Here is a 14498-nt window from a genome sequence, read left to right on the forward strand (position 1 = left end):
GTCCTCTTTTGGAAGACCAAACAAAGTAGTTTCGCTTTCACAACGAAACACACAGCGCCTTCACGACATGGCGGCAGCAACAACAATACTACAGCGAGAATAAAAGTTACGCCTTCTTTCTTTGCGTGAACATTTGGGCGGCGTTATGCAAATCTTCCCAGATAGTGACGTAGGTATGTTGGGGCGTGTTAGAACGAGCCGTTTTAGGTAGGTGTGGCTGACTCTTAACTTTTATAAAGAATATCTCTTTGGATTTGAGACTTTAGTCTTTGCAACTTTACAGATCTTCTTTATGCACCAAGAGCTTGTAACACTCCAAAGAGAAAGGAAAAATTGAAATCGCATCATATGACCCCTTTAAGTTTGCTTTTATTTTAGGGTTGCTTCTAATTGTTATTCTCAAATGAGTTGTTCACAAGAACATTGTTACAGAAATAGTTTCTTGATCTGCCCTTGTTTATATTACAGACACCATTCATATCTGTCTGTATTTGCTGATCGTAATGTGGTAAGCAGAATTTTGACGATTATTTTCCATCTTCTTGCCAGTGTCAAACCTGAAAAGAACCTTGCAGAAGTGTAAAATGATGGGATGGATGGAGCAGATTTCTGGTCATGGACTCAGTGGGTCATACCAGCTAAGCTATCCATATTACCCAAGGTAAGTTTAGCTCACCCTAAGCCATCTTATTATTGCTAACTAAAACTAAAATTGTTAAAAATAGTTTTTGGTAACTGAAATAAAATTAAACATAATTAGTACTTGAAAAACTCCAATGAAAATGAAAAATGTTGCCTTGGCAGCTAACTGAAATAAAAGACGTTTTAAGTAGTTTTAAATAAAAATAAAAGAAGTAGAGATGCACCGATAGTAAATTTTTCAGCCGATACCGATAGTCGATTGTTTAGCGTGCTATCGGCCGATACCGATACCGATAGTTTGGTGGTTCTGCATTTTATATCTTCTTTAAAATTAAGAATAATCCATAATAATTCCATAATTCTGAACGCAATGCATATAAAACTTTATTATATCCATTTAAACAGTTGTTTCACAGTGACTGGTCTCATAAACAGAAAACACATTGCTCAAATTAACATTAACGCATTAACAAAATGTGTAAGATTAAACATTAACTGGATACAAAAAGCATTATGTTCTCACAATCAATCAGAATTTCTCGCGCTCTCGTGCCTGGGAATCATCGGCTCTGCTAGGTAACTGGCAACTTGCGTTGACATGCTCGCATTCTCCGCCACAGTCCCGTTTTCTTGAACAATTTTGTTGAATATGGCAGAGAAAGATGCTGTTGTTGATTCTCTTGTTTCTATGCGAGCCTTCTTTTGCTGTACGATATCTAAAAAAAATAATAAATAAATACATAAGCCCACCGTGTTTTAAAAGCAGACTTCTGAATTATTGAATTGCCTATTATATTGAATACTATATTTCTTTAGATGGAAACTTACCTTCTAGATTCTGCACATTTTCTCTGTCTCCAGTATGTCCGAGTTTCTTAATCTCCACAACTATCATTTCGTGCATTTGCTGTTTCGTGTCAGCATCAAAAAACTTGTCTTTATATCGCGGGTCAAGGACCGTTGCGATACAGCACATATGGTTGGAAGTGGTGTTCTTGAACTGTTTTTGCACTGCCTCCAGTAATGCTTTTTTCATTGTTTTAACTCCGTGGTCACTGTCGGCTTCTTTGCTGAGTAACCTTTTTAGAGTCTCAAGCAGGGGTATAATGTCAGCAGCGGACGCATCTTCTTTACTAATCTCTCTGGTTATTTGTTCAAAGGGAGAGAGAGAAGTGTAGTTATGCTTTCCATGACAGGATATATCGGCCCTGATCATCGGATGTTTTTAAACAATCGGCAGATAGCGCGAAAAATTGCTTCTATTGGCCGATACCGATTGTTGGCCGATACATCGATACATCTCTAAAAAGAAGCTTTAAATACTTCAACTGAAATAAAAATTAATTAAAGCTGAATAGAAATATAAAAAACTAATAGAAATGACTGTAGCACATAAGAAATTACTACAATTAAAATTAAACTGAAAATATAAAATTAATAAAATATAAAAACTCCACAACTCTTAGTTCCTAAAGGGATAGTTCACCCAAAAATGAAAATTCTATCATCATTTACTCACCGTCATGTATTTTTAAAGCTCAATGACAATGATTTCTTCTGTGGAATATAAAAGGAAGATATTTTGAAGAATGTTTCAGCCATTTTTTCCACACAGTGGATGTCAATAGGGTCCAAAACTATTCTGAGACAATATTTTGTTTTGCACAAAAGAAAGTTATACAGGTTTGGGGTGAACTTGGATTGTTTGCACATAATTGTTTCTTGAGGTAGTTTTTGAGGTTTGTTGATTTTGTCATAGAAGTGCCTTAAAGGTGAAATTTTAAGGCATTCTATGAGATGATAAAATTAAATAAACTTCTCCTCTCTGCAGCCCAGCAGTTCTGTTTCCAGAAATGATGGCAAAACTTAAACAGAAGGAAGGACAGATGCTCAAACGCAAGAGAAGTGATGAATCTGGTGAAGAATCTGAAGAAGCGGCAGAAGAAGAATCTGAAGAGGAAGAATCGGATGAGGATGAGCCTCCTCGAAGAAAGAGGTGAAGTATATCACATAACAGTATCAGTGTGATATTATCTAATACTCAAACTGTATCTAGAGATTAGAATGTCATAGAGACTTTTGGCTTGGGCAAGGCTAAACATGCTTTTTTTTCATGTCTGCAGGACCCAGCGTGCAAACCGAACGTCTGCGTCTAAAGCTCGTCAAAATAAAAGGGCTAAAACAGTCAGCAGAAAACCTCCTGCTTCAAAGAGATCAGTTGCATCGGCCAAGAAAGCCCCTCCACCAGCCAAGAAACCAGCCGCTGTGAGCAAAGCAGCGTCTCGAAAGGTACCAGCGCCTGTTAAAGCCACACCAGTCAAGAAGGCCACACCAGTCAAGAAAGCCACACCAGTCAAGAAAGCCACACCAGTCAAGAAAGCCACACCAGTCAAGAAAGCTGCCCCGACCAGTAAACCGAAAACACCAGTAGCCAAAAAGATGACAAGCAGGGGGTCCAAACGGCCGTCGCCCAAAGCAGCTAAGAAGGAGGCAACTGAATCTGCCGTGAAGGCTAAGCCAGCCGCCCGCAAGTCACTCCGAGCCCGGAAATGAATCCCGTGCTTACCGATGGCAGAAAAGATCAACTGTAGTTGCGTAGACTGCAGTGCTGGCTATTTTCTCCTCTTATTTTTGTAGAAACTTCCATGTTCTCCTCGTCTTGGGGCCTCTGATGAATATAGGACCTCTTCAAAGTTATTCTGCCATTCAAATACAGGCATTTTATGTTCAATATTCTTAAATTACAGGTAAAGATATAGAGTAGAAATGCTACTGTTTGTGTTAAGATCCTCATTCAGGTCACCATTATGAGAACGTCGAGAAGGAGCTGTTCTCAGTTGCGTATCAACAAAAATCAATTATTTAAAGTTCTTGTAGTCAGTCTTTTTGTAGAGGCAAGCATTTCAGTTTTTCAGCCGCCCCTTTCGCATCAGTGTTCAAGAAACCTCTTTTTGTACGTTTTATTTCGGTCATGTTTTGTGAAGTTAGGTCTTTAGCTACTGTTGTAATCAAAAAAAAAAACAAAAAAAACATTTTGTTGATGTTGGTTCTTTCGTGTAAGTCAAAGTAAAGAACGATTATTGATGCCTAACTTTCAGTTGAACGGTCTACCTGAATGCAGAATTGGATTTATTAAGATGCATTAAAGAAACGTTGGCATCCATATACACAACTGTCTTTTTGTTCTGTATAGTCTATGATGAAGAATATAAGTTGAAAAGATTTTCCGAGCAGATGTTTAAAACATTTGACACTATTAACCCGGTCATACTCTTGTGTGTTAGTTTATCAGGGGGGTTAGATGTAATTTTATGAGCATTGCTCACCTTACCGTGCATGCATGTAACTGATATACTTTTATGTAGTCCTTAATAAAGTGACTATATTTGTACTTCATTATTTGGCCATTGTTTTTTTTGGGCGTGGTTTGGTTTAATACTCAGTTAAGGTTAATGATAAACCAGCACTAAATGACTTGAGCTCTGAAACACAAGGTTTGTGTCATTATCACAGCAGTCTATGTTAATGTGAAGTTCTCCATGGTACATTCTTAATCTTGTTCTAACATGCACTTAAAGAATGCTTTAATTCATTATACTAAGCATTGAAATTTTTACATGAAACAACGTATCTTGTGACTTGCTTTGACTTGTCTTGGTGCTTACAGTATCTTAACATTCACAAACAAAGGTTTTACAGAACCAGAGATCGCAGTTGAAAAAAAAATTTCTTGGTTCTTTTGAACTAATTATGATGTATTAAGAATAATTATTAAAAATATATATTATATTAAATGTATAAATATATTAAAAATAATTACTATATATATAATTTTTAGCAAATCAAATATATATAAGCAATATTTTAACTATATGTACTCAGACCTTAGTTAAAAACCATGTATTGTAGGCTAGTCACGTTTTTTTCAGTTGTTTCCTTTTAATGAATAATCGAGCGGAATTGCGAATTAAATCAATTCAGTCCGAAGCGATTTAGTTCGGTTTTTGTAGTATAAATGGCAGTTTGCGAACACAAAAGGTAATTCTTTTTTTATGTGTCCGCTAACATGGGAGACGCCCAAACAAATCTATATTCTGCAAAAATTCTGCACTACACTACACTAGTTACTCCTGTCCTGACCTGTAACACACTTGAGTGATGCCCCCGAAAATTAATGGAAGAATATTTTCTTGAATTTGAATATTATAAACAGTGTTGGGGGTAACGCATTACAAGTAACGCGAGTTACGTAATCAGATTACTTTTTTTCAAGTAACTAGTAGTTACTTTTTATGGAGTAACGCAATATTGTAATGCATTACTTTTAAAAGTAACTTTCCCCAACACTGATTATAAACACACTGATTGAATCAATTGGTGTGTATTATTAAATGAATCCGATTCATGAAATGAATCAGTTTGACTCACTTCAAAGAGTCGGAGATCCCGAATGAACTGTGCATCGGAGAGTCTCAAACCTTTTCCGATGAATCCAGTCTGGCTCTGGATAGGCGGGATTTAGAGGATTAAGGTGAGTCAGGACTGCAAAAACCCGGAGGATAATCGACCCACCCTGCCAGGTTCAGTCGCGTGGACTAATGTTTGTAAATTTGGATTTGTTTCATCTGTCTGTTTTACTGTTATTTCAGCCACTTTCTGTATCCTCAGGGTACTGTTCAAGCATTAAAGCGTTGTTATGTCAGAAAGTCAAGTAGAAATAAAAACATTTTCTTCCGTTTTTCGTGAAAACGGGTTGGCTGTGTCTCAAAACACACTTTCATTTTGACCAGCCTGTTCACTGTACAGCTGGTTTTTGAGATATACAGCCTGTATCTTTGAGGAATGTGTGTGATTCCCGTTGTAAACGTTAAGAGAGTGTTACTTTAATAACCTATTATCTTGCTTTCACTAGTTGTACTGCGCTGTTCTTCCTTACATTGAAATGTTGGAGGAGTGTGGCGTATCTTATTTTGACAAACATGCTGACCTCTTTTTTTCTCTCTATCTCTCTTTTTTTAAACAGTAGATAAGGCAAAGCACAACAGGCTCAGATTGAGACATGGGTGAGACAGCTGGCAAGGAGCATGGAATTGTTACAAGATCTGCTGAGGTGAAAATGTTTTAATGCTGTCCATGTGATTTTGCATTGTGATTTTGAGTTGATTTTGAAATTGAATCAGTGGTTTTAATGTATTGTTTCATCCCACACATTGGGATGATTGCATCTTGAACTCACAGTTCTGTTTACTGCGTAAAAACTCCATTTGTCTAGTATATTGGCTCGTTTCCTGTGGATGACAGTTGTTTGGATGATCAGATTCAGCAGCTGCACACTCGGCTGAAGTCTTTCAAGGTAATTGGTGTGCCGTTAAATGAACCTCAAGAGTATGTTTGCTTTTTTGTATTTGTTTGCTATACAAAAGTTTGGACACTTGACTAATTTTGTTTTTAATGCTCTTTGAAAGCCTTTTGATCTAAATGCATGCTTATGTGCTTGCAATTAGTTTTATAGACGAATATAAATTATGCACATATATTCATTTGAGTATTTCATCATTTTAATGACTTTGCTATTATTGTACAATGTCAAAATATTTATTTATATAGCGCTTTATACAATAAAGACTTCGCAGGAATAAACAAGAAAGTAAGAGCATTAAAGAAGTAGTTCACTTCCAGAATAAAAAATGTCCTGATAATTTACTCACCCCGTGTCATCCAAGATGTTCATGTCTTTCTGTCTTCAGTCGCAACGAAATTAAGGTTTTTAAAGAAAACATTTCAGGATTTTTCTCCATATAATGTACTTCAATGGTGGCCAATGGGCTGAAGGTCCAAATTGCAGCTTCAAAGGGCTCTACACGATCCCAGCCGAGGAATAAGGGTCTTATCTATAGAGAAACAATCTGCAATTTCCTTAAAAAAAAAAGAGAGATACTTTTTAACCACAAATGCTCATCTTGCACTAGCTCGACTTCATGCATTACATAGTCACGTTGGAAAGGTCAAGCATGACGTAGGTGGAAGTACCAACCCAGTGTTTACAAAGTGAACGTGCAAAGAAAGTCAAATGCCTTTTACAAAAAAAAGGTAAAACAACGATGTCGGACGATTTTGAAGTTGGAGGAAAAAATGAGATGTAGTTTTTCGCCCTACCCAACCTTTTTGAACCGGAGTACTCAGACGAAGAGCTAACCGCGTTTGACCTTTCCAACTTGATTACGTCATGCGTGAAGTCGAGCTAGTGCAAGACGAGCATTTGTGGTTAAAGTATATAAAATATTTTTTTTAGAAAATGACCAATCGTTTGGCTAGATAAGACCCTTATTCCTCGGCTGGGATAGTGTAGAGCTCTTTGAAGCTGCACTGAAACTGCAGTTTGGACCTTCAGCCCGTTGGCCACCATTAAAGTCCATTACATGGAGAAAAATCTTGGAATGTTTTCCTCAGAAACCTCAATTTCTTTGCGAGTCGCAAATTGAGACTGAAGACAAAGACATGAACATATTGGATGGCACGGGGGTGAGTTAAATTATCAGGAATTTTTTATTCTGGAAGTGAACTAATCCTTTAATGTTGCAAAGGTCTTCAATTATAAAATAAAATTTCAACTGTTAAACTGCTCAGAAAACACAGTTGTGTCAATGTTCAGCTCGATCTAGCTCAGTGTTTATTCAGCTTAATTAAATGAAAAATAAAATGTGGAGAATAATCATAATATACCGTATATGATTTATAAACATCTGTGTCTGCAGTACTGCAAGAGCAAGCGAATGGTCTCATTGAGATTCTCTGTCAAGGGAGTCAAAGTTTATGATGAAGATGAAACGGTAAGATCATCTTAGGATTTCTGACATTCCTCTGTGTATGTCATATGGTTAAAACTCTTTGTTATGCATCTCTTCAGATGCTCCTCATGGCTCACGCCATGTGTCGAGTCTCGCTGTCCACCTCCCGTCCGTCTGATGCACAGTTTGCCTTTGTCTCCCATAATCCTGGAAATTCTGATGCCCAGCTCTATTGCCACCTCTTCAGAGCCAGACATGCCCGAGCTGTAAGCATTAACATGACGAAACCGAGCAAAGGTTTTGTGGTTGATGTGTTAATCACTTCCGTTATAAAGCGTCATATTGTGTTTGTAATATTGCACATGTCGGCTCTAGAATCAAGTCACAGTAGTGATATTTAGTAGTGCCAAGACTTATTATCTGCTTGCTTTGCTATATACCCTCAACAAGATAGGATTCAATTAAAGGGGTATCATATGATGTGATTTCAAGTTTTCCTTTCTCTTTGGAGTGTTACAAGCTGTGCGTGAATAGATAAGATCCCTTAAGTTGCAAAGACTAAAGTCTCAAAACCAAAGAGATATTCTTTATAAAAGTTAAGACTGGTCCACGACACGCCCTTCTAAAATGCCTTGTTCAAACACTCCCCCACATGTCTACGTCACGATGTGGGAAGATTTGCATAATGCCGCCCAAATGTTAACGCAAAGAAAGAAGGCGTAACTTTATTGTTGCTGCCACCGCCGCCGCCATGTCGTGAAGACGCTGTGTGTTTCGTTGTGAAAGCGAAACTACTTTGTTTGGCCTTCCAAAAGAGGACACGACTAGAAATCAGTGGTTAAGTTGTATTTACAACACTGTTCCAGAACAGTTCAACCCAAATATTCAGATGTGTGCAGCACATTTTATGGAGGACTGTTTCCTGATCCTGGGAGAGTAGACTACAATGCTGGCTGTTCTGACTCTCAGACTGTAAGTACGTTTTCATATTTAAAGAGTTTGCCACTGATGATTCAAACGCGAGTTTTGAGCAGTGTAGAGTAGCGCTTGTTGTTTGTCGTTTCTCCGATCACAAATGCAGACATGGTTTTATGTTTACGCGGCGCGATGCAACGCGTAAAAAGACAGTATAAGTCATTATAATCCGTAATTATGTCCCCACTGGATGCAACAAATGCCTCGTTTATAATGGGTTTTCATGTTTTTGTCTCGTCGCTCCGGGACACGGCATCACAGTATGGTAAGGGGAGTAACATATTTCCGTCACACGCTTGAGGTATTCGGCCAATCATAACGCACTGGATAGGTGGCCAATAAGAGCACACCTGGCTTTTCAGAACGATGAGCTTTGTAAAAATCGACGCGTTTCAGAAAGGCGGGGCATAGAGGAGAAACAATAATGTACAGTATGTGGAAAATAATGTGTTTTTTTAACCTTAAACCACATAAACACATTTCATTACACCAAATACACAAAATAATGTTATTTTTAGCAACATCATATAAAATGAGAATAACTCCTCAACCACTGTAAGAATTTAATTTCTTGTTTTTTCCTCAAATAAAGGCCCAGTTCCTGAACCTGCTGCTTTGCCGCTGTTTTCAGTTGTATTTTCTGGAGAAGCACCCAGAGGAAGCACAGGACGAGTGTTCAGGGAAGAAACCAACTCGAACACCATCGTTGCTTAATCAAGGATTCCCTCTCAGTGTTAGTGCCTTGGTGTCCTTCCGCAGGGCCCCAACTCAAGGCCTACTGCCGGGGGCAAAGGTTTGTTCTCACCGTATCTAGCATATTTTGCTTTATGAAGATTATCATAACCTTGAAAAGCTTTCAAAGGAAATTGATGCAAATGGGATAAAAAGCAGTTGATACAAGCACTAGTTTGATACTAATTAAAGGAATATTAACTGGATATTTTAACATAGAAATATTGTTATTATTATTCAATTAAAAAAATTATACATATATACTTTATTTTTAAATTGATATCACAACCTACAGATGCTGTCAATAGAGCTTGTTTTAAATAACCCTCAATATGAAACTGCCTGAGAAAAATACCTTAGATTCCTGAGTTTTTTCAACAGTTCGAATTCTGGACTGTTCTGCAGTGTGTTCATCTCGATTTCCCTCAACAGGTGTTCTCGCAGCCGAGCATGGAGCAAGTCAGCAGTCCTGAAGAGGGCCCTACTTCCTCTCCGACTTTAGTTCGTAAAATAGCGATTCGAACTAAAGAGCTGCGCTCCGGAGCGTATCGCTCTTTTACATTTACTCCCCTAAAACAGCGCCACCTGCAGGATAAACTGAGTGCACCACAAGGTGGGATAAGTGTTCATAAAACACTTTCGAAAGTGAAAGAGTTCATTAGGTAATGCAAACATCTAGTTAAGGTGGCTGGCTTAAGACACAGTGGGTTAATTTATTATACTGATCATTTATCTTTGGATTTGGTGGTTGGTGGGGATTTCCATAATATGGATCAGTGTTTATTTTTATTTATATATTTATTTAAATTTTCTTATCTTATGCATGTATATCTTTTTTTTTTCCAGACAGTAATATGTGTGCTACTCTGAATATTTTTATAAAAATTATTTTCTAAAGTAAGACTGAACTTGTGGTCAGTCCACACTAAGATTACTGCAATGTTTTCTTTTGCCAAAGAAAACAAACATGGACATATAATTTGTGAAACTAATGAGAACTTGATTCCTGTGGGAATCTGAAGAATCTTTTCTTTTTGTGAAACAGAAAAGGAACAGGCCAATGCAAAAGCATGCAAGTCTCCCAGTTTGGCCGAGACAGAAGAAGCTCTGGCTCAAGCAGTGTGGTGCTGGGCTGGCGTGTCTAGGTCAGTATTAGAACAATAAGACAATGAAGTCTGTTGTTCTGCTAAATTTAAAGGAACAGTTCACCCAAAAATAAAAATTTGCTGAATATTTACTCACTCTTAGGACATCCAAGATTTAGATGAGTTTGTTCCTTCATGGGAACAGATTTGGATAAGTTTAATGTTACATCATTGCTCACCAATGGATCCTCTGCAGTGAATGGGTGCCGTCAGAATGAGTCCAAACAGCTGATAAAAACATCACAATAATCCGCAAGTAATCCACATGACTTGTGTTCTGTCAGTTCATATCTTGTGAAGTTGAAGGCTGCTTGTTTGTAAGAAACAAATCCATCAAGTTTTTGACTTTAAACTGTTGCTTAAAGGGAAAAAGTCATCTAGTCTGAGTCCGTAGAGAAAAATGCACATATCAAGCGCCATTCACACACACAAAAAAAAGTCCAAAATGTTTTTTTGATGTTAGCGGACAACAGGGGATGGACATTTTTACTTTTATTATGGAAGCGTTATTATTGTTATTATTAGATTTGCTTCTTACAAAAAGGCAGCTTTTCACTTCACAAGATGTTAATTGATGGACTGGAGACGTGTGGATTACTTCTGAGTTATTGTGATGTTTTTATCAGCTGTTTGGACTCTCATTCTGACGGCACCCATTCACTGCAGAAGATCCATTGGTGAGCAGGTGATGTAATGCAAAATTTCTCCAAATCTGATCGATTAAGAAAAAAATCAATGTCTTGGATGGCCTGAAGGTGGGTACATTTTATGCAAATTTTCATTTTTGGGTGAACTATTCCTTTTATAGTTTCAACAAGCAATTTCAATGCTTTATTCTTTAGTTTAAAGCAGTGTCTCTTAATAGTAACTTTCGCATGGTTCTCCATTGCATAATTCTATTCTGAACACATTTTTCAAGATTTTATTCTGTCATTTGTCATTTTTAGGCTCAAATGTAATCTCCTGAATTTAGTTGATTTTTGGGTGATATACCTTTACAGCATATAAAGATCTACAATTAATCTCTCTCTAAATAAGCTAGGTAATACATCAAAGGAATTAATTCTCATTGCTTTTAATCTAGTATGTGTATTGTTCATTGTAGTCAGCTGAGTCTCTGATTTCCTTTACAGCGACTGTAGTTCCTCACTTCTGGCAGATGATGTCTTGGGTGCCTTCCTGCTATGTCCTCATCCCAAAAAGCCCAGCCGTGGGTCTCTTATAGTCCGCTTTCCCTCAGGACTGGTAACTCATGCTATTAAGAATTCGAAGGGGAAGTTCCGGCTCGAGGTGAGCAAAGATGGAAACTTTTTTGTTAGTATTTTGTTTTCCTTGCTCCACTCTTAAACCATGTGTCAGAAGTAAATTGTTGTAAATGTTTCATTTTCCTTTACAGAAATGCCACATTGACTTTGAAAGCCTGGCTGCTTTGATCGAGTACTACACCGAGTTCAGTGAGGAGCTGGAATGTTCTCTGAGCTGCGCCCGCGTCAACCACTGCTACGATTGGGAAGAGATTGTGAATAAGAGTTCACGTTCACTGCAGGACAACAAGAAAGGCACACTCCAAAACCAAAGTTGGGTTTGAGTCCTGTCTTGTATGGGTTTTTTTTTTTATATAATCGTTAAAAAAAAAAAAAAAAATTTTATACTTTATATTTTACTTGGTTTTAAACTTTACAGAGCTGCTGACATTAGTAAACCTTCCTAACAAGGATCTTAAATCACTGGCACACTTTTTTGATATTTTGAATGGACACTCCTGTTTTGCCTGTTGGGAATAACCTTAACCCACCTAAAGCACTCACATTGTTTTTTTTTTTTTTAATTTGTTTTCTAGGGAAACAAGCACTTCCGTTTTTCCTGTAAATGTCAGATTTAAATGTAAACTTGACAACTTTTTCGAAGGTGCAGACTGTGTGTTTCATGTACCATGTCTTGTGTCTTTTTAAATCCTGTGTTGTATGTTTATATTGCTTTAGGTCTTTTTTTTTTTTATCTCCCTCTGTTATATATTACCACCAGCTTTTTTTTTTGTTGCTTTTTTTAGTGATAACCTAAACGCATCCAGTGAATTATTTTTTTTTCTCTTTCTCTCTTTGGCTGGCTTTGTTTTAATGTTTTGTAACTCTTGCACACTGCACCTCATAAATGTAAACATTTTCTGTTATTATCTTTGCACCAATGTAAACCAAGTGTCTTTGCATCTTTGCATAAACTGACTGATTATAGTCATTTTGTCTCTTTTTGTTTAGTTTTAATGTTCATTACTTTGAAAGAAACCAGTGGAAACCTGCTATTTAACCAGATATGTAGATATTGAGTTGATTTTCATTTAGGCTATATAGTGTTACGACCGTCTAGGGCCAGTGGCAACATAAATGAAATGCGCACTCACTGCCAAGATATTATCAAACAAAAAAAAGATTTATTAAACTTATAATGAAAACTTCGTCGTAGGTATTGGAAAATCCGAAATAACCTGGATTTTGGAACAGAGCGGTCGACCATCAGTCACTTCAGGTAAACAGAAAACTTTCTTACCTGCCAAGTCATTACCAGGAATGAGTGATACTCCCTCAACCGGTAACTCATCACAAACAGCCAACTTAACAAGCCCTGAACTGATGCTAGACTGTAGAAATACATTGTGCAGAGGAACTTTAATCGCAGTCAAATCGATTCCTTTTACTAGTACATCAACTCCACAGCTAGAACGGGTAGAAAAGGGTAATATACTTTCTAAAATAAACGATTGGGCCGCCTTCGTGTCCCTCAGAATACGTACAGGTTTAGCTTCAGACCTCGCCTGATCAAATGATACCATACCATCAGAAATTAATGGCTCGAATGTGGACTCAACCGTAGATGGAGACGAAAGTTCCAACACACGCCTGTCAATTAAAGTAAAGTCAATTAAAAATTCAATCAAATTTTTGAAGTGTTAACATTCCTTTAAAATTAGGAACAGCACACACATTCAACTCATTCACCTTATCTTTTACACATTGAATGGGAACTTCAGTAGACAAAAAGGATTCGGAAAGATCCACAGTCTCCTCAAACTTACGAGACTGAGCACGAGTCACTGCACAAGCACCAAACACATCAGGAAATGTTTCACGTAACACATCGTTACTTTTATTTACGTCAACGGGGTCATCAGTCACTTCAGGTAAACAGAAAACTTTCTTACCTGTCAAGTCATTACCAAGAATGAGTGATACTCCCTCAACCAGTAACTCAGCACAAACAGCCAACTTAACAAGCCCTGAACTGATGCTAGACTGTAGAAATACATTGTGCAGAGGAACTTTAATCACAGTCAAATCGATTCCTTTCACTAGTACATCAACTCCACAGCTAGAACGGGTAAAAAAGGGTAATATACTTTCTAAAATGAACGACTGAGCCGCCCCCGTGTCCCTTAGAATACGTACAGGTTTAGCTTCAGACATCTCCTCATTAAATGATATAATGCCATCAGAAACGAATGGTTCAAATGCGGACTCAACCGTAAAAGGAGATGAGAGTTCCGACACGCGACTGTCAATTAAAGCTACACTCTTCGAAGAGTTAACTTTCCTGCCAGATTTGCGCTTCAAAGCAGGGCAAATTGTGACGAGGTGCCCAGCCTCATGGCAGTAGAAACATTCACGGCTTTCCATATTGTCACTAACTGAATTCTCTTTAATCACGGTCACATCTTTAAACTTTCGTGTACAACCCGTAGGATTACGCTTAGTAGGTGATGAAAATACTACTCGATGAGTGAGCACAAATTCATCAGAGAAAACAGCCGCCTCTGTAAGAGTAGACACTTTCTGTTCATTCAGATAAATTAAAATTTTCTCGGACCAACTATTTTTGAACTCTTCCAGCAATATTAACTCCTTGAGTTGTTCTAGAGTTGTGACTTTATTCGCAGTACACCATTTTTCAAACAAATTTGCCTTGTCACGAGCGAATTCAACAAACGTTTGTCTGGGGGATTTTACATGATTTCTAAACTTTTGACGGTATGCTTCAGGAACTAATTCGTAGGCGCGCAACACAGAATTTTTCATTACGTCGTAATCTAAACTCTGCTCAAGAGTCAAGGCCGAACAAACTTCTTGAGCTTTCCCAACAAGTTTACACATTTCGCGGCCATTGAAGCGTGGTGGCGATGCGTTCAAACACAGTAAAGTATGTATCTACTTCACTTTCACGGAAG

The 14498-nt window shown here is 37.6% G+C and overlaps 2 protein-coding genes across 7 annotated transcripts in view; both read left to right on the forward strand.

Annotated features, from left to right (window-relative positions):
- Positions 1 to 4028, forward strand: part of LOC107699409 (heterochromatin protein 1-binding protein 3-like) — an 8375-nt gene extending 4347 nt beyond the window's left edge. Inside the window, exons 9-11 of the mRNA XM_016500690.1 lie at positions 550 to 661; positions 2474 to 2638; positions 2766 to 4028. Of these exons, the coding sequence (XP_016356176.1) occupies positions 550 to 661; positions 2474 to 2638; positions 2766 to 3195 (707 nt within the window). The 3' untranslated portion in view covers positions 3196 to 4028. The remainder of the gene's footprint in view (positions 1 to 549; positions 662 to 2473; positions 2639 to 2765) is intronic.
- Positions 4029 to 5093: 1065 nt separating this feature from the next.
- LOC107697739 (SH2 domain-containing protein 5-like) lies at positions 5094 to 12518 on the forward strand. 6 transcript variants are annotated; one of them, XM_016498892.1, is made up of 10 exons: positions 5094 to 5173; positions 5666 to 5752; positions 5915 to 5995; positions 7398 to 7472; positions 7550 to 7696; positions 8998 to 9198; positions 9570 to 9750; positions 10183 to 10282; positions 11416 to 11572; positions 11679 to 12518. In XM_016498892.1, exons 2-10 carry the CDS (start codon positions 5702 to 5704, stop codon positions 11868 to 11870), a joined length of 1185 nt encoding a protein of 394 aa, XP_016354378.1. In that variant the 5' UTR covers positions 5094 to 5173; positions 5666 to 5701; the 3' UTR covers positions 11871 to 12518. The 6 variants fall into 6 exon arrangements, with proteins under 6 accessions (XP_016354378.1, XP_016354104.1, XP_016354301.1 ...); XM_016498618.1 differs by having other exon boundaries at positions 5102 to 5246; XM_016498815.1 differs by having other exon boundaries at positions 5102 to 5246; positions 5669 to 5752.
- The last annotated feature ends 1980 nt before the right edge of the window (positions 12519 to 14498 follow it).

The sequence above is a fragment of the Sinocyclocheilus anshuiensis genome, unplaced genomic scaffold, assembly GCF_001515605.1.
Source record: "Sinocyclocheilus anshuiensis isolate Anshui unplaced genomic scaffold, SAMN03320099.WGS_v1.1 scaffold313, whole genome shotgun sequence".
Lineage (NCBI taxonomy): Eukaryota > Metazoa > Chordata > Actinopteri > Cypriniformes > Cyprinidae > Sinocyclocheilus > Sinocyclocheilus anshuiensis.